The sequence below is a fragment of the Arvicanthis niloticus genome, chromosome 25, assembly GCF_011762505.2.
Source record: "Arvicanthis niloticus isolate mArvNil1 chromosome 25, mArvNil1.pat.X, whole genome shotgun sequence".
Taxonomy (NCBI): Eukaryota; Metazoa; Chordata; class Mammalia; order Rodentia; family Muridae; genus Arvicanthis; species Arvicanthis niloticus.
In genome coordinates this window covers 35,322,113-35,336,736 of record NC_133433.1, presented here as the reverse complement: position 1 = coordinate 35,336,736, position 14,624 = coordinate 35,322,113, and the positions used below count along the sequence as shown (strand labels likewise).

General features: G+C 40.6%; 1 protein-coding gene across 1 annotated transcript in view; it reads right to left on the bottom strand.

Moving 5' to 3' along the window:
• The window catches only part of Arfgef1 (ARF guanine nucleotide exchange factor 1), a 113,876-nt gene that overhangs the window by 1,656 nt on the left and 97,596 nt on the right, over nt 1-14,624 (bottom strand). The window contains exons 33-38 of the mRNA XM_076924372.1: nt 13,161-13,233; nt 8,351-8,483; nt 5,613-5,752; nt 3,396-3,564; nt 2,407-2,545; nt 1,311-1,428 (exon numbers count right to left, since the gene is read on the bottom strand). Coding sequence (XP_076780487.1) covers nt 1,311-1,428; nt 2,407-2,545; nt 3,396-3,564; nt 5,613-5,752; nt 8,351-8,483; nt 13,161-13,233 — 772 coding nt within the window. The remainder of the gene's footprint in view (nt 1-1,310; nt 1,429-2,406; nt 2,546-3,395; nt 3,565-5,612; nt 5,753-8,350; nt 8,484-13,160; nt 13,234-14,624) is intronic.

Genomic DNA, 14,624 nt, shown 5'->3' with positions numbered 1-14,624 from the left:
TTTCCTGCATCGAGCAAAAGAAGCAGAATAGGAAGGGGAGTTGAGTTTTATAATTTAAGTTACTGAAATTGCATCCTCTGATTATTAAATACAATTTTAGTTTTCAAGGGAAGAGTCTACCTAGCAGTGTGTGACAGCGGATGGTCTTATACCTGGATAAAACTTAAGCAACTGTGCACACCCATAAGGCATTTCAAAATGGTTGGATCATTCGAAGTGAGAAGACTCAACCTAAATCTGGGCCACACCTAATAACAGCTCATATGCCTTTCTTTTGGGTCTCCCTGGACCACAGCCTGTAACCCGCGCGCGCGCGCACACGCAGTCACTCTGGCTCTGCTTTTCTAGAACCCTGACTAATAGCAAGTGCAACATGACATTCCACTCTTAGAGCTCCAGTGATACGCACTTGGACTCCTCATTGCTTTAGTTCCTTAGTCTCTGGACTCTGGTCTCTCTCTTCTCTCCTTCATGCTCTTCCACACTGCAGCAGACACAGGGAGGCAGAGGCAGTACAGCCCACCATGGCCAGAGAAGAGACAAGAGGAAGACACCTGACAGCACAGAGTGGCACTGCCTGGCCCCATAGGCGCGCATCTGCTAGTCTAAGGCTTCACGCAGCAGGCCACCTAACTGGGCATCTGAGATTCAGGGTCCCTAGCAACTTATGTGTAAATTGCTTTAAAAAATTACTGTAAGTTACTTATATTTATCTGTAAATTACTTCAAAAAATAAAAATGTACAGTTTCAAAACTACTGTAATATATTCATTTATATGTAAATATATGTATCTATACATTTACATATAGATAATTTTTAACCTTTATATCTACTGGCCTAAGTTGTTCACTAGAGGCTCTAGTTACTTGGAGCTACTAATATAAGCATATTTATATATTTATATATTTATATAGTATATTTATACTAGATATAGTAATATTTAGTAAATTAGTATACTAATCTAGTCTATTATGCTAAATTATAGTAATATTCAGTATATTAGCTAATATACTAAAGGCTGGATGCAGCCTGGAGCTCAGGCCCAAGAAGTAGACCATGGGGTGGAGGTCCCACTGTGTGGGCTGGATACATGTTTTCAGTTGGGGGAATTTAAGTAATTCTAGGGGTCACAATAGAGATTTCGCTGTTGAGGTGCTTATCAAAGTATCCAATGGGATTCTAAGTCCTCTTGTAATTGAATTGCTGAAACTGTTAGAAAGCACAGCTAAGTGAGAGTTTGCATAGCCTAGGCTCTGAGAGAGACTGCCCCGACTGCAAGGGACGGGATGGACAGAAGCTGTATACTCACTCTGTTGTCACTGATCTTCAGAACTTTAGTGAGGAACAGTAACAGTAAGTTAGTCCAGGCTTCCCGGTGGCTTTCGGATGTTAAAGTGAGGAAGTAACTCAGTGCTTCACTGCAGACGCTGTAAGAGAGAAGGCCGCCTTTACACACTGAAGCCTACTGGTGTGCACTCACAGAGGACCCCGAAGACAAAGGTGAACAATAGCTACTGCGAAACTGGCTCGATCCTATTGGTTTATATGAACTGGAGCACCAACACATGGTTTTCAAATTAGGGAGAACACAAAACACTGAGGGAATCTACTGGAACTGTTTAGGAAACCCACACCTGGATCTATTTTCTAAGTTTTACTTAGACGGAGTCCCTGTGAGAGCAGGTGTGCAGGCCTGATTCTTAGACTTGGCTTGAAATTGGTGGTGTTTCCCTTCACTGATATGAGACTCAGATTTTTGGATTTTTCTGCACCTGATTAGTTTTGTTCCCAAAATAGGAGATTGGAATAGTGATTTCTGAGATGACTACATCTCAGAAGCACTGCTCTCAGGACAGGAACAAACAGTGCACAACCAATTTTCTTCCTAAATAACAATTCAATCTCAACACAAACTAAATTTAGTAATTGTGAAGTAAAACAGAATGAAATAAATCCAACTAATCAAAATTCCAAATACTTTTAAAAATAGTAATAATAAAATGGCAGCAGGTAAGGCAATCTGTCACTTCCCAACTGCTTTGTAACAAAGACCTATCTTATGGCACTGAAAAGACTCAAGAACTATCATCAAGTTTTTGTCCTGTATGTTAGACATGACCTGCTCAGTTGTCAGGTGGACACAGAACAGCATTCACCTCAGCTAGCCTCAGGTGCTACTGTCGTCCCAGACACCCAGGAAGCAAATGCAGGCGTTCACAGCCAGCCTGTGTGACACAGGTGAGATGTCAAGTATGCAGGGGAGAGGGACTGAACACTCCAGAAGGTTCACTTAATTTTCGCACTGATCTGTGAAATGGGCTTCCAGGTTCCACAGGTTTAGCGACCTGCTGGCTGTTGCTATTGTGCCTTTCCTTTTTCACACAGCTACCATCCGAGAGTCTTACTTTAAAAGCCTCTGCTGGACTTCTTCCCAGGCACTGACTCTGCTCTCGTCCATGTACATCCGGAAGAGAATGCGCAGCCCACAGGCCAGGCTGCTTGTCTCCTGCTTTAGAAGATTGGGCTTGGACTTGCCTTTGAAGCCTGCAGACAGGAGAAGTTTCCGGAGTCAGACGAAAGGCACCTTATAGAAAGGTCAAACAGCCCACTGAGAGGCAGATCCTGCCTGTGTTCAGCTGTCCATATCAGCTATTTAGAAAGCAGATCCTAGAGGCCAGTGCATCTCAACCTCTGTGGCTGCATATTAGATATTTACATTATGATTCATAACAGCTGCAAAACTACAGTTATGAAGTAGCAATGGGATAATTTTATAAATACGAAGATCTATATGAAAGTCACAGCATTAGGAAGGTTGAGAATCACGGTGACAGACCTTAGATGGGAAACAGATTGGGAAAGCAGAATACTACTAAACAACTGCACCTGGAGCCCTGCAGACAAACAGCAGGCGCAATGCTCGGCCTACGGCAGGGCTCCATAATGCAAGCCAGAAACAGGAAAGGGCAGAGGGACCCAGGCCCTTCACAGGGATGTCCTAGACAGAGGGGAGCAATGAGGGGAGGGGGAAAGGGCAAGTGCATTCTGTTTTTCTCTGTGTTGGGTTACAAAGGGAAGAGGATGAACAAAGGCCATGCTAGACGGAAACAAGGACTATGGGGCTGCCAACACTGTGTTGGGTGCGAAACAGATAATAGCCCCTTTATTTTTCTGGCTATGCTCTGAGCACCCTCTTCTATGAGTAGGTATTGACATCTATTTCTTTTTTTCATTTTTTGGGGGGGGGGCTGGGGGGAGTCTGAGACAGGGTTTCTATGTGTAGTAGATCCTGCCTGCCTTATGCTCACTAGTCCTAAAGCACTGACTCAGGCAGTCTTGACAATCACACACATCAGCGTGTTCCCAGTGACAGCATGAGGCCTGGACAGCTTACCTGCTTTCCACAGAGCAGTTCTCTGTTCATTGTTGGAATTAAATGCTTTTGCAAATCTATGTGACTCTAATAAGCAGTCCAGTAGCTTGAAGAGTTGTTGTGATGTTAAAAAGCGGTACATTCCTTGGTCTTGAGTATCGACTCGAACATCGAAGTCTACTGCATCTCTCTTTGGAAGACAAACCACCACAGTATACACTTAAGACTCAACGTTCCCCCCAATTCTGCTTTAAAACTTACATATACATGTCTATGCCTGCTTATTTGTATATGAACCATGTGTATGCAGGTACCCACACAGGTTACAGGATTACTGAATCCCTTGGAACCAAAGATACAGGAAGCACCTGCCTGATTGGGTGTTAGAAATGAAACTGGGTCTTCTGCCAAGAGCAGCAAGTGTTCTTAACTTTTGAGCCATCTCTCCAGCTCCCACTCCCTAGTCAAGACTATTTTTTTTTAAAAGCAATTCACTATCTTCCTGTAGAAAACAGACAGAAAAGACTAAGGCAAACAAGTGGGTTTCCTGGAGAAGGCCCACTGTTTGGCATGCCTGCGATGGCTGGTGAGGCACAGCCCCGAGACTTTGTCCCAGGACTGCTTCTCACTGTTGCTCTGCCTTCCCTGCCACTATTACATCGCCTAATGACTCCATGGCATCAGCCCACCCTATTTCCTGCAGATCAACATGAAGATAACTTTCATGAATTAATGCTGTTTAGATGAACTAATGACTTTATAGAATTCCTGATTGGATTCAAATAATTTTAAGAAGAAAGTTTAAGGAGATGGGTTTTAGTTGTTTTGTCCAGAAGATGTACTAAAGTTAGAATTAAGAATAGAATGTGCCCCCTCCTCACAGAACAGTAAGTAAAGGTTGCATAATAAGAAATATAATGAGTTTTCATAAATTGCAGTAAAAAGAGATATAGGCTTGGGATAGAATTGTGATCAAGAACAAACATTCTACGTCACACTCGAGGATGAGGCCTCTTGAACTATGTGCACTATGATAAAGCAAGTGTTTTATCACTATGATAAAACATGTGAAACTGTTGCCTTGAACTTATAATGAGCTTATAGAACAAAACACTGCTTTGAACTTAATATTGACATCCTTCTGTAACTGTAACTCCCCTTTTGTGTAATGTTTTATCTGTGAGGTAATTTTATAAAGAACTTTTGTCTAAGAAGGAATAAAAAGGCTGAGAGAAAACAAAAGATGTGGCTGTTGGCACTCTGCTCCATCCACCAAATACATATATGTCTGTCTATTTATATCTATGCATATACATATGTATGCAGGTATATATGTATGTATGCATGTGCACTTGTGAAACTGATGATACAGGTGGTCGGGCCCAGCAGAGTGAGTATGTATGTGTGGTGTGTGTGTGTGTGTGTGTGTGTGTGTGTGTGTATGTGTTTGCATGACTTTTTCTTTATCCTTTTTATTTCCTTCTCTCTGGCTCATGAAGAGTCAAGTTAAGGAGTAGAGAGCCCAAATAACTAAGTTTCTTTTCTTAATCCCCTGCTGCTATCAGCAGGAGTTAACCTCAGAAGCCAATCAGCTTCTGGCCCACAAAACATTAAGAGAGAGGGGAAGAGTTGAAGGCCATGCTGGTTTTTGACTCTGGAGGAAAGCTCTTTATCAATAGGTGTGCTGACAAACCACCCACCTAGGAAACAAGGAAGCAAACCCCGTCTGTCCGTCTGTCTGTCATGCCTCCTAGTGCTCCTGCAGCTACTGCTCCAGTTCTTCAGACTCTTCACGGCAAAGCTCCTTGACAGGCTAACATGTACAGTCTCCAAGTCCTCTACTCTGATACCCACTACAACTAGGATTTTGTCCTTGGTGTTAAACTGAGTTCTGTGAAGCTTATGAAGTCCTAAGAACTGTCAGAAGGCAGTTCTTATGTGCAATGTTACGTGACCTATCTAGAGTAGTTGGTCACATCCTTCTTAAAACATTTTCTGTAGTTGACTTCTACTATGAGCTGACCTTGCTTCTCTTCAGGCCTCTGGTTTCTGTGGAGTTCCTACTTGCTGCGTTGTCTGTAGTGCATGAGGCCCCAGAGCACACTCTCTCACCCTCCTTCTCTGCCAGGGCCAAGCTTATGCCACCATCCAGGCTCAGGGCTCAAATGGTAGCTGTGAAGAAGGCATCACCTCAAGTCCAGACACCTCAGGTACTTTCCTCCTCTCACAGTTCCTTACCTGGGCTGCAGCTAAGTTTTCTGCATCCTCCTTCTTGCTTGTGGCTGGGAAGAACACAATGTTGTCGATGGTCTGGATGAGTTCCAGCTGCACAACACATTTAATCAACAGGGCAGCAAACAATTTTTGTTCTGGGAATTCTGTGAGAAAACCCCCCAATGCACATGCAAACAAAACATTATTTTGAATCCATTACAATTTCTATAACATTATAATGCTAAGGAAACATTACTATGTACAAAGGCCACACTCACACTGCACATCTCATACTGAAGACGACATGCTGCCTTTGTTCATATGTACCCCTTGCTATAGTAACACTGTATCTGTGAAACGTTTAGGAAAACAATTGCTTAAATAAATGAAAACATTTTATGTGGCTTGAATAGTGTATGTGTTCTAATTGGTTATACTTTCAATGCAGGTTATTACTGAAATAAATAGCCTTGACTGATACGAAAATCTAACATTTGAAAATAATATGAAAACCTGTTGAAGAAAACAACAGGAACCAGATCAACACCAAACAGAAAGTAGGATAGCCAGGATTCTATTCAAACCATGTGATATTGTAGTTTAGCCATACGACAGGTTTATATTGGACCAAATATATATTTGTAGCTTAAACTAATGCTTATTTTCAATTGATCCACCAGTAAGTTATAAACATGTATGTGATGGATACTGACACTAAGCACCAGTTTCAGAGTGTTCCCCATGCAGCCTTCCAAGCCACAGCTGAGACAAAGTTCACTCCTCATTCTACCAGCCTGCAGATTATATCACAGGAGGATGCTCCTTCTCTGTGATCATGGGCAGATAACAAAAGCAGAAACCAAGAAGGAAGATGCAGCCACCAGCTGCTACATACATTGGGCAGCACTGATTTGGGCCGGGTGGCAAGGACACATCTGGGTTCCAATGAGCAACAAACACCCAAGAGGAATTATTTATTACTCAATCTTGGAGCAATGGCTCCAGCTGATTTACAATCGCTTAGTTTCTTTCTGATATAAAAATTATTTACTACAAAATTTCTTTTCTGGTATCAATTTTTGTAACTTAAATTTACTTACTGAGATATCTGAAACTTTCCTATCCAGGTATGTTTTTAGAAATATTGTTCTATGTAGCATTTGGTTCTTATGGTTGAAGACAAGTTACAAAGAACCCAACTAATCCCAAGGCTGTTTCGTGTGTAATCCCTTATTACAATCACAGCCTCCATTGTGCAGTCTACCCCTTCATTTCATTAGCTCAGACATCTCAGACCATGAGGCAGAGCTTCTTGGTAGCACCTGGACCCCAGCAGGGGCTTAGCAGTAGGTGTTTAAGAAAAGCCAGTTTCATCAGGATATTAGTTAAGAGAGCTCTCATGGTACCTGGATATCCCTTAGTAACAGAGTTTGGCAAATGAGGGTGCACTGTGACTGCCAGTAGGAATGTAAAGTAGTGTTACTACCATGAACAGCTTAGAAGTTACAAAGAATCAGTACACAGCACAGTAACTGTATTTGAATCAGTACATTCAGAGAAGACGTGGAAACAGGTCTGTAAACCATGCTTGAACATGAGTGTTCCCACTAGCACTGTTCATAATCAAAGGGTCACAAACTCAATGTCTTTCAGAGCTGAGTGGGCAAACACTGTGATATGTACACATATACAGAGGACTGCTAACTCAGTAATAAAAGTGATTAAGTTACTGATTCAAATGATGAAGAATCTCAAGGTCACTTATTGTATGACGTCATCTATATAAAACCCATTGAAGAGCCTAATCACAGAAACAAAGAAGAATGGTGATTGCCAAGAGCTAGAGAAGGGGAGAACAGAGAGGGGTTGCTCACTGTATACGGGATTTCCTTTCTGTGATGAAAATATTTTGTACCTAAGCAGAATGTTTGCACAACATTCTGAATGTACTAAACCCAACTTGGTTGCTTATTTGCAAATAAATAGTTCTGTGAATATAGTCTTGATTAAAATTTTTACTACACTTATTTATTGTGTTTATTGTGCATGTGTATATATGTGTGTTCTGGCAGGTGGAGGCCAGATGGCAACTTTCAACAGTCAATTTTTCCTTCTACCATGGCGTTTCTGTGTATCAAAGTCAGGGCATTAGACCTGCTGCAAGTGTCTTCACCTTCTGAGGCATCTTGTTGGCCACAGCCTCAGGTTTTACCAAGTGCTTAAAGCCACTTTCTTTTCTAAGGAGGTGTCATCTTTTGTATGTGTTATTTGTTTTCAGCAAACACAGCTGAACTGATGTCAAAAAGTGAGTGTCCCATTTTTGGGCAAAGGTGATGGACAGTCTGAAGGTGGTCCACAGGGACACAGGGCGGGCAGCAGTGCAGAAAAGCTTGATCCTCCGAGCTGGGAGCTCCTACCTACAGAGGGATGGGGTGCTTTTCTTAGTTCCCAGGAAGACAGGTAAAGGAAGACATGCACCTTGACAGATAGAAAATGGGTTGAAGTGTTGGTGGGATAGAGAAGAAAGACCATGTGCCCAACACAAACATTAGCTAAAGGCACTGGGATCAAAACTGATACTGCAGATGTTAGTGAAGGTTTTGAAAGAGAACATGTGTCAGAGACGTCCACACTGGGGTAGCAGACAGAGTAAAAGTAAAAAGTGATCAAGACCAAGTATGGCATATGCTCATTAATAAGAGTAACAAGTGTCCCTTACATACATACAGTACAGTTTACTTTTATTTAGAGAAATAACTCACTTGCTGTGGATTTCACTTTGCTAACTTCTTCACTCGCAGTAGAAAGAGAACCCAGTGGTGCTTGCTGTCTAGTATCTGAAGATCTTGGTTGAACAGAATCATGTATGTCTACAGATTTTTGTGATATTGCATCCTAATAAGATAAATTCATTAACATAAGCACATTACAAGGACAAACATGCTTTCTATTATACTAGGTTTTTAAAAGTATAAAATTTACATATTTTCCATAAAAAAAGACTTCCTGAATTTAAAATTGCCTAGACATAGGTAAAGTTAATTGTCTTTGGATGAGGCTCATGCAAAAGGACTGCTGCAAACTTGAGACCAGCCTAGACTACAGAGAGTGAAACTCAGCTCACAAAACCTAAACCCAGGCTGGGTGTGGTGGCGCCACCTTTACTCCCATTACACAGGAGGAAGAGGCAGGTGGATCTCTGAGTTTGAGGCCAGTCTAGTCTACAGAGTGAGTGAGTGAGTTCTGGGAGATTTCCTGTAGTTGACATGACTTTCCTTTGTGGGAGTAGTTAGTAAAGTATCTTTTGTTACACAAGAAATCAAGGACCAGAAAGGTCAGCATGAGGGTAACTAAACAGGAGTTTGGTGTCATGAAGGGAAGCTGGACACAAGTCAAACAGACCTACATGGTAGTCTGACTTAAGCTGTAATAGCAGTATGGAGGGAAAATCTTAATGAGCTTTTGAAATAGGGGTTTTCTATATATTTATATTTTTTGAAAGAATTAAGTATGAAAACATTTTCTTCAAGGTTTATTTTTAATTATATATATGTATGTATGTGTATATGTGTGTATGTATGTGTATGTGTATGTATGTGTATGTGTGTGTGTGTATGTATGTATGTATGTATGTATGTATGTATGTATGTATGTATTCATTAGTGCAGATGCCAACAGAGACCAGAAAAGGGAGCTGGATTCCCTGGAGCTGGAGCTACAGATGATTGTGAGCCACCATGTGGGTGCTGAGAAATAAACTCAGGCCTCTGCAACAGCAGTTATTGCTCTTACACACTGAGTCTCCCAAGCCCCATGTAAATACTCTTAATCAAGCACTCTAAGTTATTGTTACAGGTTTTAGTGATCTAAGTAAGTTTTTCTTAAGACACAAGCAGCTTTAAATAAATTTTTTTTTATTCTAACAAAGTATTTATTTGACCAGGATGACTTAAAAAAAGATTTTAAAGTAAAAACTAACACATAGAAAACATTTAAAGCGATACTTAAACTGGGTTGTAATACTGAGGATTGAAAAATTATTTGTATTTTATAAATTTTTGAATGCTAGGTAGAATTTTCTCGATTTTTCTGATTAAGAAATATAAAAAAGAATGTGGTTTTTTTGCAATCTCTGCTCTTTGAAGAATAGTTCTGAATCAGAACGCATCTAGCTTCACTTCCTCTTTAAAAATGGACTACACTGTAGCAGAGCAAGTGAGCTCTTGTAAGAGACTCCCCAGGTACCTGTGGGGACATTGCCTAGATATGCTAAACCATATTTACATTTAAACATCTTTTAAATATATATAATAGTAATTATTTGTAAATGTAAAGGAAACAAATAGAAGGCTGCCTACTAATAAGAAATGGACTGGAGCTGAAGTATCAAGGTAGTATAAAAAACTGGCACATTTTAAGCCCTGCATTCTTTTTATACATATAAATACATAAAACATATTTTAAAAATGTTTAAGTGTGTAGGAGGAGCTAAGGTGGGAGGAGTAAGGAGAGAAAAAGGAGGTGCTAAGAGAGGAAGAAAGATGAGAGAAGGGAATATGGAGGTGAATGTTCATGTGTCTCTGGCAGTCAAAGGTAGTTGGTATATCTAGGTTGGGTATTGGGTTATACCTCTGATGGGCATCTTGTTATTGATCATTACCAATATATAAAGACTTTGGATAATTTAAGCATTAGAGTCTCATCTGTACCGAGCCCATCTGGTTGGCGGGATGGTCTGGGCCCTGCCCAGCCTTGCGGAGACAGTGTGGAAAATTGGCAGAGCCATCTCCCACACTGGTGTCTCGTGGGTGACAGGGCTGGTGTTTCTGACTGGCTGTTTCTAGCTGCGGCACACATGTGGCCTCTGGCCACAGAACATGACGGCTGAGCTAGGCAGAGCCTCCACAGCTTAGATAGTCGTTGGCTTGACCAGCAGCCATTTTAAAAATAATTACTGCAACAAAGTGTACAGCAAAAAATACTTTGGCGAGGAATGACAGTGTAAAATTCCCACAACACTGGCAATGTCTAAGTAGTCAGAGGAAAAGACAAAGGTGGACTGAGAAGAGAAATGTTAAGGAAGAGAAATGTCAGCAGCAGCTCCAAGAACAGAGGGTGAGGCAGGGCTGTGGGGTCGAGACATGGGTGGGACACAGTCTTCCATACCCAAGCCTGAGGTCTATGGTGAAATGCATTATTTCACTTGTCTAGACCCCAAGTCTCACTTTACATAGAGGGTAAATGACATGCAGAACAGAATGGAGCTAGATTAATTCAGATCCAGTATTTCCTTGGGCAAAAAAGCAAACCCATATTGCCTATTTTTACCCTATGCAGAGGGGGAGTACACACAGAAGAGTACCCTCATTCCTGACATGTACAGGATATCCCACAAGTGGCAGGGTATCTGACAGAATCCAGTAGATCACTTATGGAACAATTATGAATCTCTGTGGCAGATGCTATAGTTCTCAAAAGAATACTATGTTGGTATGTAATCTATGTTTTAACTGTAAACAATTACTTGAGAAATTTAAAGACTGTGGGAAACAAACAGGTCAGTAGGCACTATCTTGCTACTATGGTCTCCTTAGGTTTGAAATTCAAGGGCTAGAGACTGGAGAGATGGACCAGAGATCTAAAGTACAGAACCTGGGCTGGATTTCTAGGCTACACATAGTGGCTCACAACTGTCTGTAACTTAATTTCTAAGGGACCTGACAACATTTTTGGCCTCTGTGGGTTCTGGCACAATTGTGGAGTGCAAAAACTCACATAGGCAAATACAAATAACAAATTCACATAAACAGACAGATGAACAAATCTTTCTAAAAATTTCAAAGACTAAAAAACAATGTGAATAGTTATCTTTTTCATGTTCATTATGGTAAAATGAAAAAAAAACAGAATCAGAATAAAGCCTACATATTAGATAAAAATAGTTTCAATAAGAATTATCTGGCTATCCTTTTGGGATCATCATGAGACTCTTGTAGTGGTTAAAGGCCATATTTGCAATTGTTTTTTTCAAATAATTCTGAAAACCACAAGGGCAGAGGAAGGCTCTGAGGAAAAGAGGGAAGCAGGGTGACAAAGCAAAACAGTAAATAACCACAGGGTGAGCCCTGGTGCAATAGGTAGTTTATGTTGGCTAAGTCTGGTAATCCTTCTTGTAAGGACATGGCCAAGTACCCATGTCCTATATATTTAAATAAAAGACTAGTAATAATTCAATTAATGCTGGTCAAGTGTTTTCCTATACAATTGTGTAAAGAAACCAATATATGGGGTTGAAAGAATTCCTGTTGGGGTTGGGCTGGTACTGCTAGGTATTCAAATACTAGGTACTGCATCCCATAACCTGGTTGTCTCAAAATGAGTGAATTCCCAAAGTACACCAACTTTTGTGCTGTTAACCCTGCTCCCCAAGTTACCCCTGATTGGTTAGCAAAGACGTCTACAGCCTGGGCTGGGCAGAAGAGAAGTAGGCAGAGCTGCAGTGTGTGTGTGTTTGGGGAAGGTGGTCTCAGGTAGAAACCAGGAAAGAGAGAAAGGGAGGAAGAAGAAGGAAGTTGCCATGGGGTAATGTTGGACTGTAGGCATGGCCATGAGGGCTGGCCTGATGAAGAGGAGCAGTGTGAATGGATGAGATTCAAGCATTTATGGGGATCTTGGCAGGGAAAGCAGACAAGATAGCTTAGAGGGCTGATATCTGCCTAGCTGTGGTACTTTAAGGCTTCTTATAAATCTCAAGGTCTCTGAGTCTTTTATTTGGGAACGTCTGATAGATATTTAAAGGCAACAAGGGGCTGTAGCAATCCCCATAATAATAATAATCACTATAATTACCTTAACTATTTTCTGCACATGAAATTATACCAAAGTAAAAGGTTAAAAAAAAGATTTAATACTATCTAAATTGGTGTGAAAAATCTCTACATAATCTGGTATCTGCATTCATAATCCTTAAAATCATTTTTCTCTGTGTCCTATATAAAACAGAAAATATAAGTACCCTCTTCATGATAGATATACAGTATAAAATGGCTATATGTTAAATTTACCATCAACTTTAATCTGAGAATTTCAAATAAGAAACTTATACCATCTTTTAAAGAGAGCTGGTCTCACTGGCACAGTTGCAATGTTTGTATCCAAACATTCTTATGTGTCATGTGTTAGTGTCTATGTGTGAAACTCAGCAACAAAATTCATGCTCAAACTTGATGCTCTATGAACAATAAAAAGCAGGGCAGTGTTCCATGGATAGGATGACACCTTACTATCACAGGGATGGAGACATTAAGGAGGCTCTTTCCCGCCCTCTGCCTTCTGTCACGTAAGGGTATAAGGAGTCACTGTGGAAGCAGAGCAGAGCCTCCATTGGATACTGAGTGTTCACACTCTGCAGCCTGCACAGCTGTGAGCAGCCAATTTCTGTCATTTCTAAACTACCTAGGCATAGGTGCTTTGTCATGGCAACAGGGACAGACTAGGACCCTGACGGATGAGAGTTAGGCCCACAGTTAAATCACTTCCATAGATAATTTCAAATATGATTTATTTACTTACCAACTGCTTTTCACTCACAGCTGATGGAGATGGGGGTGCAGCTTCTCCAGAGGTAGGACGCCAAGTCAGAAGCCTTTAAGATACCAAAGCAAAAACCAGTCATGGGGACACAGGAAGGAGTTATGCCACATGCAATATATTTTAAATGGGAATTAAAAAGTGAAAAAAATTACACTCTATTTCATCAGTCTGACTACTAATAAAAGCAATTTTCTGAAATCCATTCAGTAAAAAATTTAAAAGATGTACTTCCGGAAAATAGTTCAGCAGCACTCAATTATAAGTTTTAAGGATAAGTAAGTAGTTTTATGGTGAACTATACTTTCTGAAGTGTATGAATTTAACACTTACTTCTTCTAAATAGTAATTTTTTTATTGGATATTTTATTTACATTTCAGATGCCATCCCCTTTCCCCATCCCCCCCCCTTAGAAAACCCCTATCCCATGCCCCCTTTTCCTTTTTGCATTTATACACTTTTTAAAAGTGTTAATCAAAGGCTTTATAAGTTTGGTAATACTCAATCAGAAGTGTAACCCAATACCCAACCTAGATATATCAACTATCTTTGACTGGTGGAGACACATGAACATCTGCCTCCCTGTCTCCCCCCTCTTTCTCTCTCTCTTCACCTAGCTTCTTTTCTCCTTCTTCTCCTCCTCTCCTTATTCCTTTTCTTCCTCTCAGTACTCCTCCCACCTTAGCTCCTCCTACATATCACCTTTCCTGTTAAAATAAAACTTTTCTCTCAAAATACAATTAGAGCATAATTATGCCAATTTGTACCAGTGAGGTACAAGATAGTCCTAATACCCAGTCCATCATTTTGTTGACTAACCAGAACCTTTGTCATCTCTCCTAACTAAAACACTTAGTTCTGAACCTGGCCTTTTCCTTGGCTTTAGAATGAATGGTAGCTAAAAACCATCCACTCAAATCTTTTCTCTCAAGGTAAATAGCCAGGGTTGGCTATGTAAGTTTTCAACCCTGTCAGAAATCCAGAATGACTGAGTTAACTAAAATTGTGGGAAGCACAAAGCATAGCTTCTAAAACTTAGCCAATTTATAGAGACCCCTGAACACCTGGAAAGTCCCTATACTACAAAACATTGGAGCATCTGTTCTTCTGCCTTCTGGCCCAGGATCATCTGACAGACCCTTACTGCTGCAGAATTATTAAGGGCTGATTACTTTGTCTAGGCAGATATAATCAGTCAACTATTCTGCAAGTGTGTCCTTTTCTGGACAGTAATTTGTCTGTAGAAGGAAAGAGGCAATTTTCTCTAGTGGCTGTATCACCACAACTGGAGTAATTCCAAAGATGCTCAATTTCTTCTTAGAATTCAATACAGGAAGCTGTCAAGAGCAGACAGGTCTCTAATCAAAATGAACATTAATACAGAAATGTTTGTAACATCAATTCTGTGGACTTCTGACGTTTTGAAAACCAATTATCCATGTAAG